Source organism: Myxine glutinosa, chromosome 9, assembly GCF_964187855.1.
Source record: "Myxine glutinosa chromosome 9, kmMyxGlut1.1, whole genome shotgun sequence".
In the NCBI taxonomy this organism is placed as follows: domain Eukaryota; kingdom Metazoa; phylum Chordata; class Myxini; order Myxiniformes; family Myxinidae; genus Myxine; species Myxine glutinosa.
In genome coordinates, this window is record NC_136269.1 from 137146936 (window position 1) to 137170302 (window position 23367).

Below are 23367 nucleotides of genomic sequence, written 5' to 3' on the forward strand. Positions count from 1 at the left end.
CCACGGGTCCGATATACTTGAAACTTGCCAGGTATATTGCTGGGGACCCGAGGATGTGCCTTTTCAAGGTTTCATATTAATCGGAGAAGTAGTTACCGAGCTATGTCCAAAAAACGATTCAACCAATCAGAGAGCAGCGAGCTATCACGTGTGCCGAACGTGGCGAACAGACTCTGCCTCGGACGGCACATTTGAGAGCGTATTCATTTATTTCACGTTGGCAAACTATGTTGCCGCTATGTTGGCGTTAAACTATGTTTTAAAACTAATTAAAACTAATTTGCGATTCTTTCGCTTTCCTGCGCGTTTGTGCACGCTATGGCGATTTCTTTACCAAACTCCGCAAGCCGTTCGCTTTGGACCAAACCATTTCATGTAAATAGAGGGGGGGGGGGGATTGTCACCGTACTCGCAAGCCGTTCGCTTTGGACCAAACCATTTCATGTAAATAGAGGGGGGGGGGGGATTGTCACCGTACTCGCAAGCCGTTCGCTTTGGACCAAACCATTTCATGTAAATAGAGGGGGGGGATTGTCACCGTACTCGCAAGCCGTTCGCTTTGGACCAAACCATTTCATGTAAATAGAGGGGGGGGGATTGTCACCGTACTCGCAAGCCGTTCGCTTTGGCTTTGCGAATGGACCAAACCATTTCATGTAAATAGAGGGGGGGGATATAATTTTACATATATATATAGTACGGGCATGCCCTAGTATATATAAAGTGGTAATGACTATACTTGCTGGTAAGAGTCAAAGTTGAACTACAATGTGTAATTAAAATGTACTTTGTATCTGCTACTTCGTATTTGGACTAACCTCTCTCTTTCTTCCTTTCCTTCCTGCTGCCATGTTATAAGCTTGGCCATTGTGTAAGTAACAGCTGTTTGTGGCTTCTTTACCTGAAACTTCTGTATCGCTAACCCTCACTTATCTGCAGGCTATTGTGCACGTGATTAGTGTGGGGTTGCTTGGTAGCACATCACAGCTCCATATTGTTTGGGTGTAAACCTCCAACTTGACTCTCAGAGCCTTAAGATTTCCATTGCATATAACATATATATATACACACACACACACACACACACACACACACACACACACACACACACACACACACACACACACACACAAGATCGAGGCTCGTGCAAGAGCTAACATTAATCACAAAAAAAAAAAACTGACACATAAAACATATGATAAAGGGAGCGGGAGACAAGATGGGGAGAGAGAGGGAAGCACACAAGTACAACAGCAGAGAACAGGAACATCGGGAGATCTGTGGGAGGGAGAGGGCTTGGGGGGCGGGGGCATGGGAATGGGTGGGGGTGGGAGAGGTATAAAACACATGGACACTGCTTTCATCTGAGATTATGCCATTGGTCAAAGGTCAGAGGTCATGTCAGGTAAAAAATGTGATAACTTGAGAACAGCTGAATGGATTTAAATCAAACTTGGTACAAGTATTATCATACAACAACAACAACAACAACAACATGCATTTTAAGGCCATTTTCCCTGCTAGAGCGGGGGTTAGCCAACAAGTATTATAATGGTACAAGATGTATGAGATGGTACAAGTATTATAATGATGTAATAATGTCGGCGGAGGTATATCAGTCGACGGCGTGACGTCGAAGAGTGTCGTTCTAGTTTTATACGAAGTTGAAGCCCGTCGAGGACAGACCACCCCAATATAAGGTGTCATTCATTTATTCATTCATTCATGATAAACACGACACACATCGTCTTGTCAGGCACCACTCCACAGCTCCGTACAGGTATCTTCATTGATGTGGTGTCCAGAAGCCACTATGAGTTATCAAAGTATTGGCATAAAGACACTCATTTTGCACTTTAAGCAGCTCATTTTGTGTTTTTATTGTTTCAGTTGCGTTCATTTGGAGCGCAGGTCTTGGAGGGTTGCATCGCCGACCTGCACAATGTCTCCAGCTTGGACATTTCAGACAATGGTGTGTATGGCAGCATTTTGTCTTCGTATGTAGGCACGTAGGCCCCAGTGTAGTTTCTCATTGATTATTTATTTTATTTTGTGAAGGCTGTGATGATGCTGCCTCAACCTGGCATTCCTCCGATCGTTTACAAGAGCAATACAGGTGATTTCTCATCAGGTGATTCTCTATAGGTGTGAATGGGAATTGGGAACAGGAATTCGATGAAGTTTGTATGGCAAACATACAGGTAGAGGACAAATAAATGTAAATACCAATGTCAAGTCACATAATTGGGCATTGGGCCACCACATGTAGCCAGTACAGCCTTGATGTACAGCTGTGTCATAGATTCCACTCGCGTCTGGAATTCTGCAGGAGGGATGTGGCACCATTCTTCCATGAGAAAGTCAATCAACTCACACCTGTTTGATTGAGGTGGAAAACGTTGTTCCAGAATAGCTCATCAAACCATCGGGCAACCACACGTGCTCTGTGGATGGGGGCATTGGGAGGGTCTCCAGTTGCAATTGTGCTAGCCATAATTATAGGCAACCAGACTTATGCAGCATTTTTATACATGACCCTAAGCACACTAGAATGTTATTTGCATAATTAACCACACCTGTGTGGAAGCCGTTGTTTGTGTCCCTCATTTACCCAGGTATTTCCATGTTTTCGTCCACAACTTGTGTACGTACCACTCCAGTGCAGATTAACAATAATCGTCTGTTCACATCCATTTCCATTGTTAAGTCAGTTTTTTTTTAGTCCGACCAATCCTTGCGCTCACCATACCAACTTCCTCTCCACTGTGTCGCAGGTCTGGAATCGGACCTGGGAACACTCACAGTCTGGCTGAGTAAGAACCGTTCACTGAAGCACCTGGCACTGGGAAAGAATTTTAACAACATGAAGGCAAAGTGTGTGAAAGGCATTTGATCATTGGTATTTATTTATTTTATATATTTCCTGGAAGAGCTTGTATATCTGTCAAATGCAAGGCAAAGACATTAGTCTGCATCATTGTACTTTATTTTTATGGCGTAGCGCATAAGGTAAAGCCGTCTAGAACAGTGTTTGTCTGTCCGTGTGTTCGTATGTATGTCAGTATATCCCCTCAAACGTACACCAATCAGAGCTGAGGATCTGGTCACATGACAGAGGTGATGTGATGTCATTACGGCAGAACGGCGGCTGACTCCGCACACCGGCATTTTGATTCCAATTTCGTCCAGGCCGAATATATCGTCAAACCTGTCATATATCACAATCGCCATGATCTACCTTTACGTTTTTCATTCAGTGTGAACCTGTAGAAGCAATTTTTATACTTCTACAAAACACAAACAAACCGATTGTTAAAATGACCATCAAATATCTAAAGCGTTACGGATCCAACGACACGGTACGTGTAGCCCTTAAGCTTCATGCCTCACCTTCAGGCCGTTTCGGACAAATTAAGCAATGGTTTCTTAATACAGTAGTATCGTTTTCGTAATGATAATAATAATAATAATAACGTTAACAATAATATAGTAAATATAACCATAACACTTTAATCCCAATGTCGTGAATACAAAGTTAATGGCTTGAAGCGGTGTATTGTTCATGAATCAATGATAAGCAGTGTATGGTACTAACAACCGTGGAAGTAAGGAATTCGCCTCGTTTTTTGATAGAAAAATCATTTTCGAAATAATGATAACGTAACGTTAATATTATAGTAAATCTAATTGTAACATTAATCCCTTCATTGTGACTGCAAAGTTATTGGAGGTTAAAATATATCATCTTCTATATATTAAAGTAGCAGCAGCTTTGTGTCTCTCCGTCATGCTACGTCATTACATCTATGATGTCATTACGGGGTACGACGGCTGACTCCACGACCCACATTTTAATTTATATGCCGTACTGGCCGAACATGTCGTCGAAGCGGTCGAACCTCCCATTTGTTTTTACACACGAATAGCTGTACGTTGCAGCGAGTAGAGCAGGAGACCCACTCGATCTGCGCATCTTTACCAAGCAGAGTTAATTCCAGATAAGGAGGGGAAATGCACATCCTGCAGGCCGACTAACCCACAACGTTGTTTATAGTGAGATCATATAAAGTCAGGAGCAGATCGAGAGTGAAGCTTGGAGGGTTAATAGCTCCCAAGAAAATGTTGCTTTAAAATATTTTTTCATGTACGAGTCATCATACTAAAATACGCCATTTGTGTCTGTCTGATGATTTTTTGATGCCAATACATTCTGTCGTTACTTATCCAATCTCAACCAAAGTTGACACGGTGACCAAGGGTTACATAATGAAGGTTGTAGCGCATTCATTTGCCCCCCTCCCCCAAGGGGGTTTTCCCCACCATTGCCATCAATGGGTTGCGTGTTGAGGTGTATATCAATGTTAAATTAGTTTTATCATGGCGTTTTTCCAAGATCACTTCGAATAACAAAACTAATGATAATAGCGTAATATTAATGTTATTACAAAACAATATTAATACCAATAATATCCCACCTCCCCAAGGGGTTTTTCCGGTGAGTAAACGTTTATAAATAGCTTATCATGGCGTTTTCGTGGGAGCAATGGCCTCCACCAGAAGTAATGAACAGTAATGAATATTATGAACCACAAACACGTATGATTAGCTTTTTAAACAGTCGCTAATGTTCTTTATTACACTAAATGAAGAAATTTGGAGGAATCCCGACATGCGTGAGGTAAGTTTTACTTACAGAACTGAGCAAATATCTGCTGTACTGAAGTGTGGTGCTGCGCACACAACTTGCTTGCCAAAGAGGTAGGCCACAACGCGTTTGATCAAACCAAAAGAGTCTTTATTACGAAAGCTCGAACTGCAGCACTGAGCGGGCTCGAGCTTAGAGCCCGCATATATGTGCCGAGGCCACGCCTAGTCCCCAGGTGTGGCCGATCGGTCGAAGGGCAGGGCATGTACCATCGGTCCCCACCTGGGCGCTCGCGCCACCCACTGGTGCGCGGAATTATTACCCCTTGTGCCCGCCACACGCGCCCCCCCAGAATTCCCGCGCACCTGAAGGGTGAGTTTGCGGGGAAGCCGGATGACTCGGCCGAAACGCCCCCTGGCGATGGGTGCAGGGCTGGGGGGTAGCGGGCCGGCGGGGCTGGGGGTGCCAGGGGTCCGACCGCCAGGGGGCGGCCTCGACGCAGAGGCAGAGCTGCTGGCGGGGGTGCCGGGGGTCCGACCGCCAGGGGGCGGCCCCGACGCGGAGGCAGAGCTGCTGGCAGGGGGTGGTCCGGATCGAGGTGGGCCGGCTTGAGGCAGTCCACGGAAATGCGATCCGGGGCACCGCCGATGTCGACCGTGAAAAATTTGACCGCGGTCTCCAGCACGCGGAAGGGCCCGTCGTACGGGGGCCATAGCGGTGCCCAGTGGGCGTCGTGCCGGATGAACACATACTTTGCCGTGCGAATCTCCGGGGCGACGTGGGAAGGTGGGCAATGGTGGTGTGCCGTTGGCACCGGGGCGAACCTCCGGGCGGTCTCCTGAAGGGCGGAGCGCTGTTGCGCCGCGGACCAAGGAGCCGTGGAGTCGGGGATAAATTCACCCGGTACCCGGAGTGGTTGCCCGAAGACCAGCTACGCCGAGGACGCGCACAGGTCGTCCTTGGGCGCCGTCCTGAGGCCCAGCAGGACCCAGGGGAGCCTGTCGACCCAGCCGCCATCGCGGAGGCTGGCCCGGAGCTCGGCCTTCATGGAGCGATGAAAGCGCTCGCACAGGCCATTGGCCTGGGGGTGGTAGGCCGTGGTGTGGTGTAGCTTCACCCCGAGCCCTTGCGCCACCGCAGCCCAGAGCTCCGAGGTGAACTGGGGGCCGCGGTCGGACAAGATGTCCGAGGGGGCACCGAACCGGGCAACCCAAGTGGCGATAAAGGCTTGTGCCACCTCAGCCGCAGACGTCGCCGCCAATAGGACGGCCTCCGGCCACCGTGTGGTGCGGTCGACCATGGTGAGGAGGTGGGGGAACCCTCGTGAGGGGGGCAGAGGTCCCACAAAGTCGATGTGCACTTGGTCGAACCGCCGCTCGGGCACCGTAAACGGGGCCAATGGTGCCTGGGTGTGGCGGTGGACCTTTGCGCGCTGGCACGCAAGGCACGTCCTGGCCCAGTCGCGGACATCCTTCCTGAGGCCATGCCAGACGAACTTCGCCCCGACGAGTTTCTGGGATGCCCTCGCGCCAGGGTGGGACAGGCCGTAGATGGCGTCGAACACTGGGCGCTGCCAGCCAGTGGGCACGATGGGGCGAGGCCGGCCGAGGGAGACGTCGCATTGGAGGGCCGTGCCCGCAGCGTCGAACGGCACCTCGGTGACGCGGAGGCCTGTGATGGCGGTCCGCAAGGCCTGGACGCCGGGGTCGGCGGTCTGGGCCTCCGCCATCCGGGCATAGTCGACCCCGAGGTGGACCGCGTGCACGACGGCCCGGGAAAGGCAATCCGCCACCGGGTTGTCCTTACCCGCCACGTGACGGATGTCCGTCGTGTACTCGGACACGGCAGAGAGGTGGCGCTGCTGCCATGCCGACCATGGCTCGGCGACCTTGGCCATCGCGAATACAAGGGGCTTGTGGTCGACGAAGGCCGTGAACGGGCTGCCCTCCAGCAGATGGTGGAAGTGTCGGACCGCCAGGTGGAGCCCGAGCAACTCGCGGTCGAAGGTGCTGTACCGGCGTTCGTGCGGGCCAAGCTGCCGGCTGAAAAACGCCAGCGGTTGCCAAGCACCACGCACCCATTGCTCGTGTACCGCGCCCACCGCGTAGTCCGACGTGTCGGTGGTGAGGGCGATCGGTGCATCGGGCGCCGGGTGTGCCAGCATGGTGACGTCGGCCAGAGCCAGCTTTGCGCCCGCGAACGCCGCGGCCATCGGCTCCGACCATGCGATGTCACCTTTGCCTGGCTTGCCCCGAAGGGCCTCGTGCAAGGGGCGGAGGAGCTGGGCGACGTGGGGCACGAAGCGGTGGTAAAAGTTTACCATGCCCAAGAACTCCTGGAGCCCCTTGATCGTGCGGGGCCGCGGGAAATCCCTGACCGCCTCCATCTTGGCCGGTAAAGGGACGGCCCCGTGCTCGGTGTTGCGGTGCCCCAAAAAGTCGATGGTGGCGACGCCGAAACGGCACTTGGCGGGGTTGATGATTAGGCCATGCTGGCCCAGGCGTTCGAAAAGCATGCGGAGGTGGAGCAGGTGCTCCTCCCGGGACGCGCTCGCGGCTAGGATGTCGTCCAGGTGGACAAACAGGAAAGGTAAGTCGTAAACAACTTGCTTTCGTCTCCTGGAAAGCAAATCCAACGGAAGGAAATCTCATTTCCTTTCACAAAGCCCGAAACAAGTGTGTGTCCACCCTCAGGAGAGCCAGGAAACAATATCTATCCGTTCTCAGGACAGAACTCTCTTATCTGTCTCCCTCTTCCAAATCCTGGTGGCGTCTGGTCAAATCTGTTTCTGGTGTTTGTTCCCCCTCCATCCCCTCCCTCACCTCAAACGGCCACACGGCTGACTCCGCGCGTGAAAAAGCTGAATGCCTCAACTCTGTGTTTGCCTCGAAATCTTGTGTCCCAAACCCATCCCTCTCTGTACCCACCATACCCAGTCGTACCCAGCTGCTCCTGGACTCTGTGTCCTTTCCTCCTGACAAGGTGGAAAAGTTTCTGTCAACCCTCGACTCTGATTCTGCAACTGGACGTGACGGCATCAGCCCACGGGTCCTAAAATCTGGTTCTTCCGCTCTTTCACTCCCTCTCTCTGTTCTCTTCACACTCTCTTTTGCTCAAGGTCATCTGCCATCTGCTTGGAAATCTGCCAACATCACCGCTTTGCACAAAAAAGGTGCAAAAACAGATCCTAGCAACTACAGACCAATCAGCCTTCTCTCAATTATCAGTAAAGTCATGGAATCCATCATTGCTTCAGATATGAAATCTTTCCTCTTCTCCAATGGCTTGATCTCTGATCATCAATTTGGTTTCAGACCTGGTCAGTCTACTCTGGACATGCTGCTTCTGCTTTCTCAGCAATGGATGGAGGTCCTCAATGCCAAACAGGAAATTCGAGCTGTCTCCCTTGACATATCACGTGCCTTCGATACGGTCTGGCACCCCGCCCTGCTCACCAAACTCTCCTCTGTTGGTATCCATGGAAATCTCCACGCATGGCTGGCGGACTTCCTCTCTAGTCGTTGTCAACGTGTGGCGCTGAATGGGTTTCTCTCATCTCCTCTTCCTGTTCAGGCTGGAGTTCCCCAAGGCAGTGTTCTGGGCCCTGTGCTTTTTCTGGTCTTCATCAATGACCTCCCCGACTCTGTTGAAAATCCTCTCTATCTCTTTGCTGATGACTCTACTCTCTGTCGCTCCATTCTTCATCCCTCAGATCGACAGTCTGCAGCCTCCTCACTCTCTGCAGACCTGGACAAAATCACAGACTGGGCAAACAAGTGGAACATGTCTTTCAATCCTGACAAATCTCACACTCTTACAATGTCTCTCCGAAAAGACCGACTGGACAACCCTCCCATCTACTTTCTGAATAATCCTCTCCAAGAAGTTCTGTCACTCAAACTTTTGGGTCTCACTATCTGCCATGATCTTTCCTGGGAAAACCACATTTCAAATCTGGCCTCCAAAGCCAGTCGCCGACTGGGCATCCTCCGTCGTGCGAAGTCCTTCCTTGGCACACCTGAGCTCCTCACCACGTACAAGGCTTTCATCCGCAGCTCAATGGAATACTGCTCTCCCCTCTGGGCTGGTGCTCCTGCCTCACACCTAGCTCGTCTTCACGCTGTTGAAAGCAAAGCATTCAGAATCATTGGAATCTCCCGCGATTAAGCTAACTCCAAGGGCCTTTCACTCACTCACCGCAGGCAGGTTGGTGGTCTTTCCGTCTTCTACCGACTCCTCTCTGGCCTTGCCCCCCCAGCTCTCTCTGGGCTCTGTCCCGCAAATATTCCTACAGGTCGCACAAGATCTGCCTGCAGCCCTCTTATGGTTAAACTGCCAAAATCAAGACTCTCTGCTCACCTTCGGTCCTTCATTCCTCTTTTCTCCCGCCTCTGGAACAAACTCCCTCACTCTCTTCAATCCCACTCCACCCTCCAGGTCTTTAAAACAGCTGTTCACCACCATCTCTTATCTTCCCCCATCCAAAACCTTTATCTTTTCTATCCCCGATAATTTCACCCCAATTCCACTTTTTGAAATACCAACTTCTGACCTGGAAGTCCTTGGTGTCCTTGTGTTTTATACTTCTCCCACCCCCCACCCCTTCCCACGCCTCCTCCCCCCGAGCCCTCTCCCTCCCTCTCCCTGCTTCTCCCTGCTCTCAAATGTTGTGTGCTCTCAAGTGTTTGTGTGCTTCCCATTCTCTTGTCTTCCGCTCCCTCTTTTTATATATTTTGTTTGTCTGGTTGATTTGTTTGTGAAGTAAATGTCAGCTCTTTCACGAGCCTCGATTCAGTATACAAAAAAAAAAAAAGACGCTATACATGAGCCGCTGGAATGCCTGAGCCGCATTCTTCAACCCGAAGGGCATCCTGAGGAATTCGAAGAGGCCGAAAGGGGTGATGACGGCCGTCTTCGGGACGTCGTTCGGTTGGACGGGGACCTGATGGTAGCCCCGGATGAGCTCCACCTTAGAAAACACCATCATGTTGGCCAACCGGGCAGAAAAGTCCTGAATGTGTGGGACCGGGTAGCGGTCGGGGGTGGTGGCATCTTTGAGCCGGCGGTAGTCCCCGCACGGCCGCCATCCCCCGCCGGGCTTCGGCATGATGTGCAGCGGAGAAGCCCAAGCGCTGTTGGAGCGCTGCACGATCCCCAGCCGCTCCAGCGTAGCGAACTCCGCTTTCGCCACCGCGAGCTTCGTGGGCTCAAGTCGGCGTGCCCGGGCATAGACCAGCGGCCCGACCGTGGGGATGTGGTGCTCCACCCCGTGTTTAACGGCCACTGCTGAGAAGGTGGGCCGCGTGAGGGCCGGGAAACTGGCGAGGAGGCGGGTAAAGTCGTCCGCTGCCGGAAGCGTGCAAACTAAACTCGCTGGGACGAAACCCTCCAGCAAGCCGCTTGGCAAGCCGCTCGGTGAGCCGCTCAGTGAGCCGCTCAACGAGCCGCTCAGCGAACAAGCGAGCGAGCTAAAGGTTTCGGCCTGGACGAGCCGTCTGCGCTTCACGTCGACCAACAACCCATTCGCACATAGGACGTCCGCACCAAGCAATGCCATTGGCACGCTGGCGGTCACGAACGACCATTGAAAGCGCTGCCCTCCGAACCGCAGGGAGAGGCAGCGCTTCCCGAATGTGCGGATGGGTGTACCGTTGGCGGCAAGCAACGCGGGGCCCCGGCCCGCGGTTCGCTTGTCGGACGTGGAGGCAGGGATGATGCTTACCTGCGCTCCTGTATCGCAGAGGAAACGGCGCCCGGACAAGGTGTCCGTAATGAATAGGAGGCTGCCGGAATGGCCGATGCTCAGGGCCGCTAATGAGCGCCGGCCTGGTCATTTCCCGACTTGTGAAAAGAGCATGGCGGGCGACACGTCCTAGCCTTGTGGCCAAACCTGGCGTGGAAATAGCACCAGGCTTGCGGCGGCGGGGGCGGCGGCGGCCGTGGTTTTCTCGGCGGCGGTGGTGGTGGTGGTGGTGGGCGGGGCGCGGCAGCGGCCATGAGGGACGCTGTAGCCTCTGCCTCGGGGTCCACGACGGCAGCACGGTAACTCGACCGCGTGTCGCAAGCCGCGAAGAACTTCTCGGCCTCTACGGCCAGGGCGCGGGGTTCCCTTATTTTGGAACTGGCCAGCGCGAGGCGTACCTGTAGAAGTAGCTGGCAGAGGAAAAGTGCCCGGAATAAGAAATCCGGGGCTTGGTCACCCAGCAGCGACAGCATATAATCCATCCGCACGGATGGTCGTGTGTCGCCGAGTGCGGGAAGGTCCAGGAGGCGGTCGGCCCGTTCGATCTCCGTGAGGCCGAACGTGGCGATGAGGAGACGTTTGAGCGCCCCGTACTTGTGGTCGACCGGCGGGTGCCGCAGGATGGACACGACTCGGGCGGCAGTGCCGGGCCCGAGGGCGGCAACCACGTGGTAGTAAAGGGTCTCGTCCGCCGTTATGCCTCGAAGCTGAAATTGCGCTTCGGCCTGCACGAACCACACATCGGCCTGTGCTTCCCAAAACTCTGGGAGTTTTACCGCGACGGCGTTGTTGGCCATGGCATGTTCGGTGGTCAGCAATGGCTGAACCAATTTGGGTCACCAGTGAAGTGTGGTGCTGCGCACACAACTTGCTTGCCAAAGAGGTAGGCCACAACGCGTTTGATAAAACCAAAAGAGTCTTTATTACGAAAGCTCGAACTGCAGCACTGAGCGGGCTCGAGCTTAGAGCCCGCATATATGTGCCGAGGCCACGCCTAGTCCCCGGGCTTGGCCGATCGGTCGAAGGGCGGGGCATGTACCATCGGTCCCCGCCTGGGCGCTCGCGCCACCCGCTGGTGCACGGAATTATTACCCCTTGTGCCCGCCACAGTACTCTATATAATTATACCCCACAAATGTTGGATTAAAACATGACCCTTCCTGCCACAAACGTGGCATTTTTCGGAGCGAAATTTTGAAACTCGATCCTGCTGTTTAATACGAAACTGAAAGGGAGGAAGCTGTGGTGGTGCTCATTTGCCAAGCACCTAGCTAGCGCTTGCCAAGCCAGCCATTCCTTAACGGTTTTGAATGGAGTGCTTCCTCGAATGCTTAAACCACTTGGCAATCTCTCCACAAGAATCTTGGTAAATAAACACACACCCAATGTTCTTGAGATCCGACTATACAGTAGATCGACTGTAATCTATATACCCCAAAGATGAATTGCTCTTCCTGCAGCTCCCGTAGTGAGTGGGTGTACTAGTACTTTAAATGTACCTTTTCTAGTTCACTGATATATACATTACAACAAACGTAGGCTATATGTAAAAATAGAATTTCCATGGTGACAGACAGCTTAGAGACTTGGAGCACTTCAAAATAATTTAATACTTACATTATTTTTTTAATTAATAGATAAAATAGGGGGCACCTCCGGTGGTGAAGTACCAACTCAATCCGGTGCGAGATAGGGGGCACCTCCGGGACACAAAGGTGATCCCGGGGGAGGAGGCTGTTTCACAGCACCACTTGGTTGTCTGCGACATAAGGGTGAAAGGTGCGAGGAGAGCTCGGCGGGTGAAGTACCAACCGAGAATGAAGGTGTGGAGGTTGAAAGAGGTGACAGTAAGGGAGGCATTAAAAGAGAGGCTGAGTAGGGTAGAGGATGATGTGGTTGAGCTCGAAAGTGGTTGGATGTCAATGAAAGATAGTCTGTTGGGAGCCGTTAGTGAGGTATGGGGATGGACAAAAGGACCACCGAGGCACTCGGAAACATGGTGGTGGGATGATGAAGTTGGAAAGAGGATTGACGAGAAGAGGAAGAAGTTCAAGGAGTAGCAGTAGGCGAAGGGTACGGGAGCAGAAAAAGCAGAGCATGAAAGTTATAAGGCAGCCAAGAAGGCTGCAAAGAAAGAGGTAGCAAAGGCGAAGGAGGCATGCAGGAAAATGTTCGGAGAACGCTTGGATTCGGAAGAGGGTCAGAGAGCGGTATTCAGGATTGCAAAGCAGATAGCGAAAGAGAGGTGTGATGTGATGGGGGTGAGTTGCTTGAAGAATGAAGTGGGACAAATCGTTGTGGACCCAGATGGAATTAAAGGAAGATGGAAAAGACATATGGAAATGCTGTTGAATACAGAGAATGAATGGGATGGCAACATAGAGAGTAACCCAGTTTTAGGACCGGCAGAGAAGATAACTGAGAAGGAAGTTGAGGAAGCGATAAAAGCAATGAAGAGTAGAAAAGCGGGAGGGCCGACGGGAGTTGTGGGAGATATGTTGAAGGCAGCAGGAAGTTGGGGTGTGAAGAGAATGACAGAGATCTGTAATCTGGTGTTGAAAGAAGGCCGCATTCCAGTGGATTGGGAACTGAGTACCCTCGTCCCTCTATACAAGGCGAAAGCTGACCCTCTGGAGTGTGGCTCGTACCGAGCGATAAAGTTATTGGAGCATGGAATGAAGGTATTGGAAAGGGTGTTGGAGAGGAGGATAAGGAAGAAGGTGAAAATCGACAAAATGCAGTTTGGATTTATGCCAGGAAGAGGAACGACAGACGCACTCTTTATTGTGAGGCAGTTGCAGGAGAAGTACATGGAGAAGAGGAAGAAGTTGTTTCTTGGGTTTGTTGATCTGGAGAAAGCATTCGATCGGGTTCAACGTGAAGTATTGACATGGGCATTGAGGAAGTTAGGAGTGGAGGAATGGTTGATCAGAGTAGCGATGGCAATGTACAAAAGAGCGCGCACAGCTGTAAGGACGGAGGACGGGAACAGTGGTGAGTTTGAGGTGAAGGTGGGAGTGCATCAGGGGTCGGTACTAAGACCACTACTATTTGTAGCTGTGATGGAGGTGCTGGCTCAGAACGTAAAGGAGGGTTTACCGTGGGAGTTGTTGTATGCAGATGATCTGGTGTTGATTGCGGAAAGTATGGATGGACTGAAGGAGAAGATGAACAAGAGGAAGGAATGTATGGAGACAAAAGGTCTGAAGGTGAATATCGGAAAGACGAAGGTCATGGCAAGTGGTAAAGCATGTGGTGAGGTGGAAAGAACTGGAAAGTGGCCATGTGCTGTGTGCAGGAAGGGTGTCGGAGTGAACTCCATTCAATGTACAATGTGCGCTGAGTGGGTTCATCAAAAATGCAGTGGTCTGAGAGGGTCATTAACCAGTGTGGCAGCTACATTCAAATGTAAGGTGTGCACAGAGGGAGCTGCAGATGGAGAAAATGTTGAGTTGGATCTTGGAGACGGCGTGAAGCTGGAAGGTGTGAAAACATTTTGCTACCTCGGAGACATGCTGAATGGAGAAGGTGGATCAGACTCGGCAACGGTTGCTCGAGTGAGATGTGCATGGAAGAAGTTTCGGTAACTGAGTGGCGTGCTGATGAGGAAGGCGGGTGTCGTTGAAGCTGAAGGGAAAGGTGTATGCTGCATGTGTGAGAAGTGTTATGATTTCTGGGAGCGAGACATGGGTAATGAACGTAGAGCAGCAACTAATGCTGGAATGGGTGGAAATGCGAATGGTTCGGTGGATGTGCGGAGTATCGTTGAGAGAGAGGAAGACAAATGATGAATTGCGAAAGATGATGGGAATAGAGCCTGTGATTGATGCTGTGAAGAGGAACAGGTTGAGATGTTTTGGTCATGTGTTGAGGAAGGATGAAAGTGACTGGTTGAGAAGAGTGATGGAAATGAATGTAGAAGGAAGAAGAGGACGGGGAAGACCGAGAAAGACTTGGCTAAAGATGGTCGAAGAAGAAATGCGGGCAAGGGGGTTAACAAGGAGAGATGCAGAAAATAGGGCAAAATGGAGAAGATTGTCATGGGGACCGCAAGGCTAACCCCCGCTCCAGCAGGGAAAATGGCCTTAAAATGCATGTTGTATTATTTGGTAACTGGTATCTCCACCCAGGTCATACTATCCTCTTCAACTAAAGTATCAAACAAGCCCGACTAGGCCGCTGTTAGACTTTCCTTCTTGGTCCATGGAGTCAGACGATGGATAAACACATGTGATATACGGGATTTGAACCCGGTGAACCAGCATCCTGCTCCAGTTGGTTCAGATCGGAACACGAACAGGCCAACCCAAGTATTATTCTCATATCTGTTGGAATTTCATGCAGATTACCAACAATGCTGAAACCAACAGCGAATACGTAGATTAGAAATCGAGTTTAAAATTGCTATTCATCATTTTAATTATTCTTAATCAGCAACGCGTCATTGACGTTTGCTCTCTCACGAACAACACCATCGCTTGTCATTCTCATCGGTTTTTGTCTTTCTCGTTTCCAAAGCTCATCGTCCTTGAGAAATTATTTATTTTCTTCCCCCAGACACCTTGTTCCTGTGCTGGACAATATTGTACAAATGATACAAGAAGAAGATTCTGTAAGTACATGAGATTAACCCAGCACACCTGCAATTCTCACACAGAATAACAATGAGGTAGAAGGTAACGTTAAAGATTACACAGTTATTGGGAATGCCAAAGACGATCTCGAGCAAACCCGTATTCCTAGATGTCAGGAATTCATTCGTACCTTGCGCCATTTACTCAAGAGGCCCGATGAAGCTTGAATGAAGTTTATGGATTTATCAACAATATTTGTTTGTCTCGACCTCAAGGGTTAACGTCACACAAAGTGTGTCCACGCTGAGTTATCGGGCGTTGAGGAATTTGTAAAGGTGAATGGCGACTGTAACGGTACACCTTCATAGTACAGATATCGATCGGATCGATTACGTCGGCACAAACCTCGACTTGCACACTGCAGGTTCCACTGGAGGTTTACACACAGTGCAGTCGAAAGCGAGATGTACTGTTTGATCTGATTGCTATATCCCTTCGTTAATGCTCACATTACTTAACAAACAGTTAATCGGTACGTTTGCTCATAACGCCACACTATCGATACTTCAGTAATACGGGACTTTTGAAATAACGTATGGATGCTAAATGAGGCCTTTTGCGCTGTGTGTGTGTTTACGGCTCACAGGGCACTTTTAACTGGCTGTTTCTCGTGGGAAATCTGTAATTCAAATAATCTTTCATTGTTTCAGCTCATATGAGAGCTAACACACAGAACGTATAATAAAGGAAGCGGGAGAGAAGAGAGGGGGGGGGGGGGGGTGGGGAGGGAAGCACAACAACAGAGGGAACAAGGACATCAGGAGATCTGTGGAAGATAGAGGGCTGGGGTGGGGTACATGGAATAAACACGATGGACACTACAAGGACTTTCAGGAAAGAAAATGGAATTTGAAGGAGGTGAACTTGGGGTATTTTAACAGGGGTAGAAAAGATCATGGTTTTGGATGGGGGAAGATAAGAGATGGTGGTAAACAGCTGTTTTGAAGCCCTGGCGGGGGGAGTGGGATTGAAGAGAGTGGGGGAGTTTGTTCCAGAGGCGGGAGAAAAGAGGAATGAAAGAGTGAAGGTGAATATAGAGTCTTGATTTTGGCGGTTTAACCAGAAGAGATTTGCTGGCAGATCTTGTGCAACCTGTAGGAATATTTGGGGGACAGAGCACAGAGAGAGCTGGGGGAGCAAGGCCGGATAGGAGTCGGTAGAAGACAGAAAGACCACCTTCCCTGCCTGTAGTGAGAGAGTGAAAGGCCCTCAGAATCAGCTTCATGGGAGATTCCAATGATTCTGAGAATTTGGTTTCAAATGCGTGAAGCCGATATAGGTGTGAGGTAGGAGCACCAGCCCAGAGGGGAGAACAGTATTCCATTGAACTGCGGATAAAAGCTTTGCACGTGGTGAGGAGCTCAGAAGTGCCCAGAAAGGACTTTGCACGACGGAGGATGCCCAGGCGGCGACTGGCTTTGGACGCGAGCTTGGAAATGTGGTTTTCCCAGGAAAGATCATGGCAGATCATCAGATCCAAAAGCTTTAGTGACAGAACTTCTTCGAGAGGATTGTTGAGAAACTAGATTGGAGGGGTTTTCCAGACGGTCTTTTCGGAGAGACATCGTGAGATTGTGAGATTTGTCAGGATTGAAAGACATGTTCCACTTGTTTTACCAGTTTGTGTTATTGTCCAGGTCTGCAAAGGGTGACGCAGCTGCTGCCTGCCGATCTGAGGGTTGAGATATGGAGCGGCAGAGATTGGAGTCATCATCAAAGAGATAGAGAGGATTTTCCAGAGAGACGGAGAGATCATTGATGAAGACCAGAAAAGGCACAAGGCCCAGAACACTGCCTTAAGGAACTGCAGCCTGAGCAGGAAGGGGGATATGAGAGAATTCCATTTAGAGCCACACGGTAACTACAACAGAAGAGGAAGTCCGAGAGCCATGAGTGGAGATTACCATGGATACCATAAATAGCAGAGTTTGGTGAGCAGAGCGGGGTGCCAGACCGTATCGAAGGCATGTGATATGTCAAGAGAGACAGCTCTGATTTCTTGTTTGGCGTTGAGGACCTCCGTCCATTGTTGAGACAGCAGAAGCAGCATGTCCAGAGTAGAATGACCTGGTCTGAATCCAAATTGATTATAATCTGAGATCAAGCCATTGGAGAAGAGTGAAGATTTAATGTCAGAAGCAATGATGGATTCAATGACCTTGCTGATTATTGGGAGCAGGCTGATTGGTCTATAGATGCAAAGATCTGTATTTTTTGTGTGAAGCAGTAAGGCTGCCTGATTTCCAAGCAGATGGCAGATGACCTTGATCAAAAGAAAGGGTGAAGCGAATAGAGAGAGGGTGAGATAGAGTGCAAGAGCAGGATATTTTAACCATAATTTTCAGCATTTAGATGATTTCAAGATGTTTCGATTTAGACTATTTCAAGCTTTTAGAGTGGCAATTTCAAGATGACTAACCATAATTGTTCTTTTCCTGAATGCACATCAGACTTGCTGACGTATAGGAATGCAAGAAATGTCCTTGATTGATAGGTGTCGGGTTCATACCATTTACTGTTCGTACATTCTTGCATCGGCCGTGGATAGAACACACACCCGCACACGCACATACACATACACGAACGCTTCAACTTTTTGCAATTGATGCAAAACTATCGTATAATTTCTCTTGTGGTCCCAGAACGAAACAAACAATAGATTTATAACAACCTTCACAGCTCCCGTAGCCCCAACCCCCTCTTCCCACTCTCATCTCCCCTCCCCTCTCCACGCCCCACTCTCCCTGCATTCCCAACATGATTAATGGTAAATATCATTAGTTTAGACTTGTCCTGTGCATGCACAAACCCCAGATATGTCCTTCCCCTCTGTGTTCAGAAGAACCTAATCTAGATAAACAGTCCATTCACAGGCAGTGTTCCTTCGGGGGTTTGTGTCGTACACGCCCGTCTACTCAGGCCTTGCACCACACCGCATGGTCGTGGCTTTGCAGTACGAGCAGCTTCCCTTTCGGCAAGCTGAGAAAGTTCTCCAAGTTTTTTTTCCCTTAGGTACTTTTCCAAGTATTTTCGACTTCTTTCAGAAGCTTGGTGAGCCATTCCCAGTAATGATCCTTATTGTGGACACGTAATTCATTTTATTTCGCCCCAAACTTTTCAGCTTTCTGGGGTTTCTGCGCATGTGCACTGACCATTTTGGGGGCAGATTAGGTCATTTTGAAACTGCCCTATTATCCATCATACAGAAAATGTAACCGGACAGTTTTTGAAGTATTACTACGAGCGACATTCCAAAAGTTCTACAAACACAAATTGCATAATAGTCCCAAGACATCCCAACATTTCTATTTTACAACAATTAAGTGTATATAATTGTAATATAATATATAATTTATTTATTATTTCTATATATGCCTCACTATGATTTTTGGGCCTCTCCGTTCGTGTATACTTTTGAGCACCTGGCGTATGCTTGCCAGGCTCATTGTTGCAGTGGTATATGATTGCTGGTTATTCGCTCAGCATTGAACCATTCGTACCGGTTCTTCCTCACCGCAGCCCTTGAAGTCTCTGTCGTTGGCTGACTCGAAGCTGAAGGCGGATTTGACGATCGTAATCAACGCTCTGGGCAGCAACACGTCGCTCACTTCGGTGGATCTCAGTGGTAACGGTATGGGAGACTTGGGAGCCAAGATGCTCGCCAAGGCCTTGCAGATCAACACCAAACTCAGGTGTGGATACTTATGCGCAGACATCCTTATTAACACGTTGTTTAGCCCCTCAGGTGGCCATTCACGATGCGGTTCTTAATTGACTTTTTGGGAGATTGTAGGTTGATTCTGAATGTTCACTTGGATACCATTCCCATTTAATGGCTTTCTGTTTCTACTTTAAATCTCCATTCATACACGGTTGGTGTCTCTGATGCACAGCTTTGGGTAAATGATCCATCCCAAAACCCAAAACATTTGGATCGGTCCTTAAGGCTTGTTGACACCTTGTTTTTTTCTCTAACCTTCTCATCAAAGCAACGTCTGTGCTCATCTCAATGAGGTTCGAAGCCAAGAACAGGTTGTGTACAGTTGTGAGGATGATCAATGTCACGATGTGTGTGTGCTTGTGTTCTTAGGACCGTAATTTGGGATAAAAATAACACAACGGCACAAGGCTTCCAGGACGTCGCCCGTGCTCTTGAAAAGTTTGTTACTTTTGATAATGGCATCTTTAAGAGTACCACCAGACATCTTTTGCACACCTTTGTTTTCACTTACGAATGACTTTTGTCATTTCATAATAATCGTTCCCGTAATTTTGCTCTGGTTATCCTATTGTTCTGTTAGTTACCTGTCATTTTCCTTGCTCTTTACCCTTTCTCATTCTCGGTATGTCAGAAACTGCACTCTGCGGTTTATGCCGACACCGATCAACGACGCATCCCAAGCTCTGAAATCGAACCACGAGCGCACGGAGGAAGCTTTACAGAAGGTACTTTGTGCTGTTTGTGCTTCGAGATCCTCAATAAGAGACACCAAACCGATTTAAACAACTCCTTGTTTCTTTTTACAGTGACTATACATCAATACATCATGCTCAGAAAACTTCTTTAAATGTTTGGAATTTACTATCTCCTTGATTCCATCGCTTGGCTTTTCCTCCATCCCTGTTATAACACCAAGATTGAGAATCATCTGCTGAGAAATCACGAGGTGCGACGTTTCTCCCCCGAACAGGCATACCGCCTACAGCAGGGCATCGTTACCAGTACCACTCAGCAGGTGCCCATCCTCATCTGCTTGCAAACTCTCACAAATCTGTGCTTTGAGTACTTTTAGCAGCTTAGCTTTTTGTGGCTTCCTAATGGCGCACAAAGCCCTCGTGCATATTGTGTGAAAAACTGGATGGGACGTCAAGAGCTACTTGTAAATCATGGACTCCAGACGTATTCCCTCATCTCCCAACAGCACTCATTATATCTACTAGCAACGGTACCTGCCCTATGGGCGGGGCTTCAATTGGGAGGCCCAAATGAAAAGGCAAAATATCAGAAATTGAAGGCTTTTCTTTATTTTAAACGATTTATATAAACATCCGTTAAATCGTATCACACGCAAATCATCAAAATCTAAACACTATTTGTAGAATTTCAAAAAAAGCCACATCACTGTTTATATCGGTAAATATTATTCCATCGTGTTTGGAAAAACTGGAAAATTGGAAAAATTTGAAATTTGAAAAATTGGAAAAACAATATCGCCTATTTTACCCCAGGGGGTCCCAGGATTACCCACCCAAAATTTCGTTGCGATCCGTTCAGCCGTTTTTGCGGTACCTGGGAACAGACGGACGGACAGACAGACGGACAGACATTTGGTGAATTATAGTAAGATGCACAAGAGTGATGAGTGTGTGTGTCCTTTACTTTTGATTTCTATACAATTCCCACACCCCTTCACCAGTATCCACCAAATTTTGCATATCTACTGGAGGTACTCAGGTTCAGGTCAAAGCACAAAAATCTCCCTCAAAATTCCCCCCACTCCTTCCCACAAGGCATTTCTCTATGTTTGTGTTTAGGTTTGAAAATTATATAAAAACAACGGCTGGGCCAATTTCCACCACATTTTGTAAATGTGCTGGGGTTACCTGGGGTCAGGTCATGGGCACAACTGCCCACCCCCACAAGGAAATTCTCTGTATGATGAGTGTGTTTGTACATCTGAAAATCAAGAAACTGACCTCAAACAAGTTATCGAGGTCATTTGGCCCATCATTGCCGTGGTACACTCTCAGGTGAATTTGTGCTACAGCTTTAAACATGAAATCTTCTTGATGGTTTTACTGAAGTCTAAATAACCCAATATTGTTGAGGTGGCCCAGGTTCGATGCAATGTGTTTGCCCTTCCCATTCAAATCCCGACCATCAATGGGAAATGGAATGATCCGCTCCATCAACCACTGCAGTCGGATGATAATGCACACTCTAATAGATGAACACAGCATGCAGGGAAATGAACCACTCAACTGGTATCATTTGAGGATTGCCTCACGGTGGAAGCAAAAATGACATGCCTACTGGCGGGTGATTCACACATGCACATTTCTCGGGTAATGGAGGCTTCTCTTGGGGGATTCAGGGCTTGTGCCCGAGGTTATCGTTGGTGTCGTGTATGTTGCGCACCATGTCATCCATCATTTAAACACCTACGATAACTTTCCTGTCCTGCGGTATTACAATACGCATCTCCTAATAGTATTATTGTGATTTGTGAATTATTCGTCCACATTGGGAATTGAAATAGAATGATTTCCCCTCCCAAGACTCCAATTCACTTTAAAGACTCATTGCATCGTAGCTTACTGGGAGGGGAGAGATTCTCATTTCCTGTGCGTCTGAACTCCCCACGTGGTGCAGATGGTGGACCGGCTCTGTGTGAAGGTGCAAGACCAGCTAAACTCTTTGCGGCCATCAACACAGGATGACGTGCAAGCCGAGGTTCTACTCGCTGAGAAGGTCATGAAGGATGCCCGGAATGCCCGTACGGTGCGTATCCCGACACACCTATAAACTGCCAGTCCGGTGTTTCACATACAGGGTGATTCATCGATGATGTGTGTGCACCGTCCCTCGGATGCAAGTTAAACGGGTGTCCCATCTACCGACGTTAGTTAGTGGACGTTAGAGACCCCACAGTGTCGACCCTCTTTTGGGACAACAGATTGTTGATTGGGACATAAAGCCAACTCTCTTTTGGGACAACAGATTGTTGATTGGGACATAAAGCCAACTCTCTTTGCATAAGGTGTCCAGGTTCTGTGTTTCCTGCCCTCCTCTCTCTCTCCTTAGTACATTGCTTTTTTTACCTGCGCCACCGAAGGTGAATGGGGGTTATATGTTTTCACCCATCTGTTTGTCTGTCTGTCTGTGAACAAGATATCTCAAGAATGTTGTGGACGGATTCGGACGAAATTTGGTGGAGAGGTTGAGTCGGTAACACAGACAAAATGATTAGATTTTGGTGAAGATCTGGATCTGGATCTGAGAAATTTTTCGTGATTCGTCACCATTGACAGATAGTGGAAAAAAACTATATATATATATATATATTGTTACAGACGTGGCTTGGATGTTATGTACCGAGCGGTTTTATGGTATGACCACGTCTGCACAAGTTACCCGATTGTGCCCGAACGTTGACTAATAGCGCTATGCTAGACCAATGAAGGAAAAAGAAGACACACGGCTGGAATTAATACGACACGACACCAGGGATACGGTTCTCAAAGGTTGTTATTACAATAATGCGGAAGGTTTAGATTACAGGGACAAGAGGGAAACATAGGAAGGTGGGCACTTAAACACGCTTATATTAACCCCAACAGACGACAAATAAACGGGACAAGGCTCACTCACACGGGGGTTTGATTGCAACGAAAGCGGGTAGCGATCGCTCCAGGTGCACCTGGGCTCAGGGCAGGATCACGTACGGTCCAGTTCGGTCCAAAGATGCGGGGAGGTATCGTCGCGCTGGGGGTGGCGGTGGCTTCTCTCTCCAAGCTGAGGCGCATCTGACGTCACATCCGGCGCGGGGCCGCGTATATCCGGCGGGGAGTGACACGCCCTCGGCTCGTTAGCTCCGCCTCGTGGAATCGGCACGCTGCTTCTCATTGGGTGCGTGCGGGGGGGTTACTGGCTCCGCCCCTGACGAGGAGCTGACAGCCAGCCCCTTCGGGGTAACCCCGTGGAGCGCATGGTCTGGAGCTAATCGAGCCGGTGTGAGGACGCATCCTCCCCCGCTCCGCCGCCATCTCCTCTGTTGTTGTTGTAATTGTTGTTGTAGTTGTTGTTATTGTTGTTGTTTGGGGAAGAAGATGGGAGGAGGTATGGGAAAGGTCCTAAACTCACTACTGATGCCATATAATCACATTCTGGTGCAACGAAGAGTCATAATTAATGGAAACGAGGCCTTAACTGACATAGAATAAGAATAACTAGGAAGATGTCCGAAAGTTGTCTACGTGTGGTGCGGTGGACCTGGGCACGACATTTAATGGGGGAATAAGGGGAAGGTCGGCTCTACTGATTGTTATTTACATGCAATGGGACTAGGGAATGGGGGATTGGGGAAAGTTGGGGAGTATTGGAGAAAATAGGGGAATATTTACAAGCGGATATGGAGGCCAAATTCCATATTCGCAACATTGCACCCTTCTCTACCCTCGGGGCGTCCCGACCCGATAAATTTTTACCTACTTTAGTGTGGCACGCAATGTAGTTCCCTCTACTATTAACTCTACCCTGAGTGCGACAGTTTTACAGATATTCACAAATGAGTAAATATGTCCCCCTGCGACGTTGCACCCTTCTCCTCACAGAAACACACCCA

At 49.1% G+C, this 23367-nt stretch overlaps 1 protein-coding gene across 1 annotated transcript in view; it reads left to right on the forward strand.

Annotated features, from left to right (window-relative positions):
- Nucleotides 1-23367, forward strand: part of LOC137434868 (F-actin-uncapping protein LRRC16A) — a 265856-nt gene that overhangs the window by 141695 nt on the left and 100794 nt on the right. Inside the window, 8 exon segments of the mRNA XM_078784989.1 lie at nt 1891-1972; nt 2775-2874; nt 14946-15000; nt 18542-18714; nt 19113-19181; nt 19375-19468; nt 19660-19758; nt 21396-21524. Coding sequence (XP_078641115.1) covers nt 1891-1972; nt 2775-2874; nt 14946-15000; nt 18542-18714; nt 19113-19181; nt 19375-19468; nt 19660-19758; nt 21396-21524 — 801 coding nt within the window.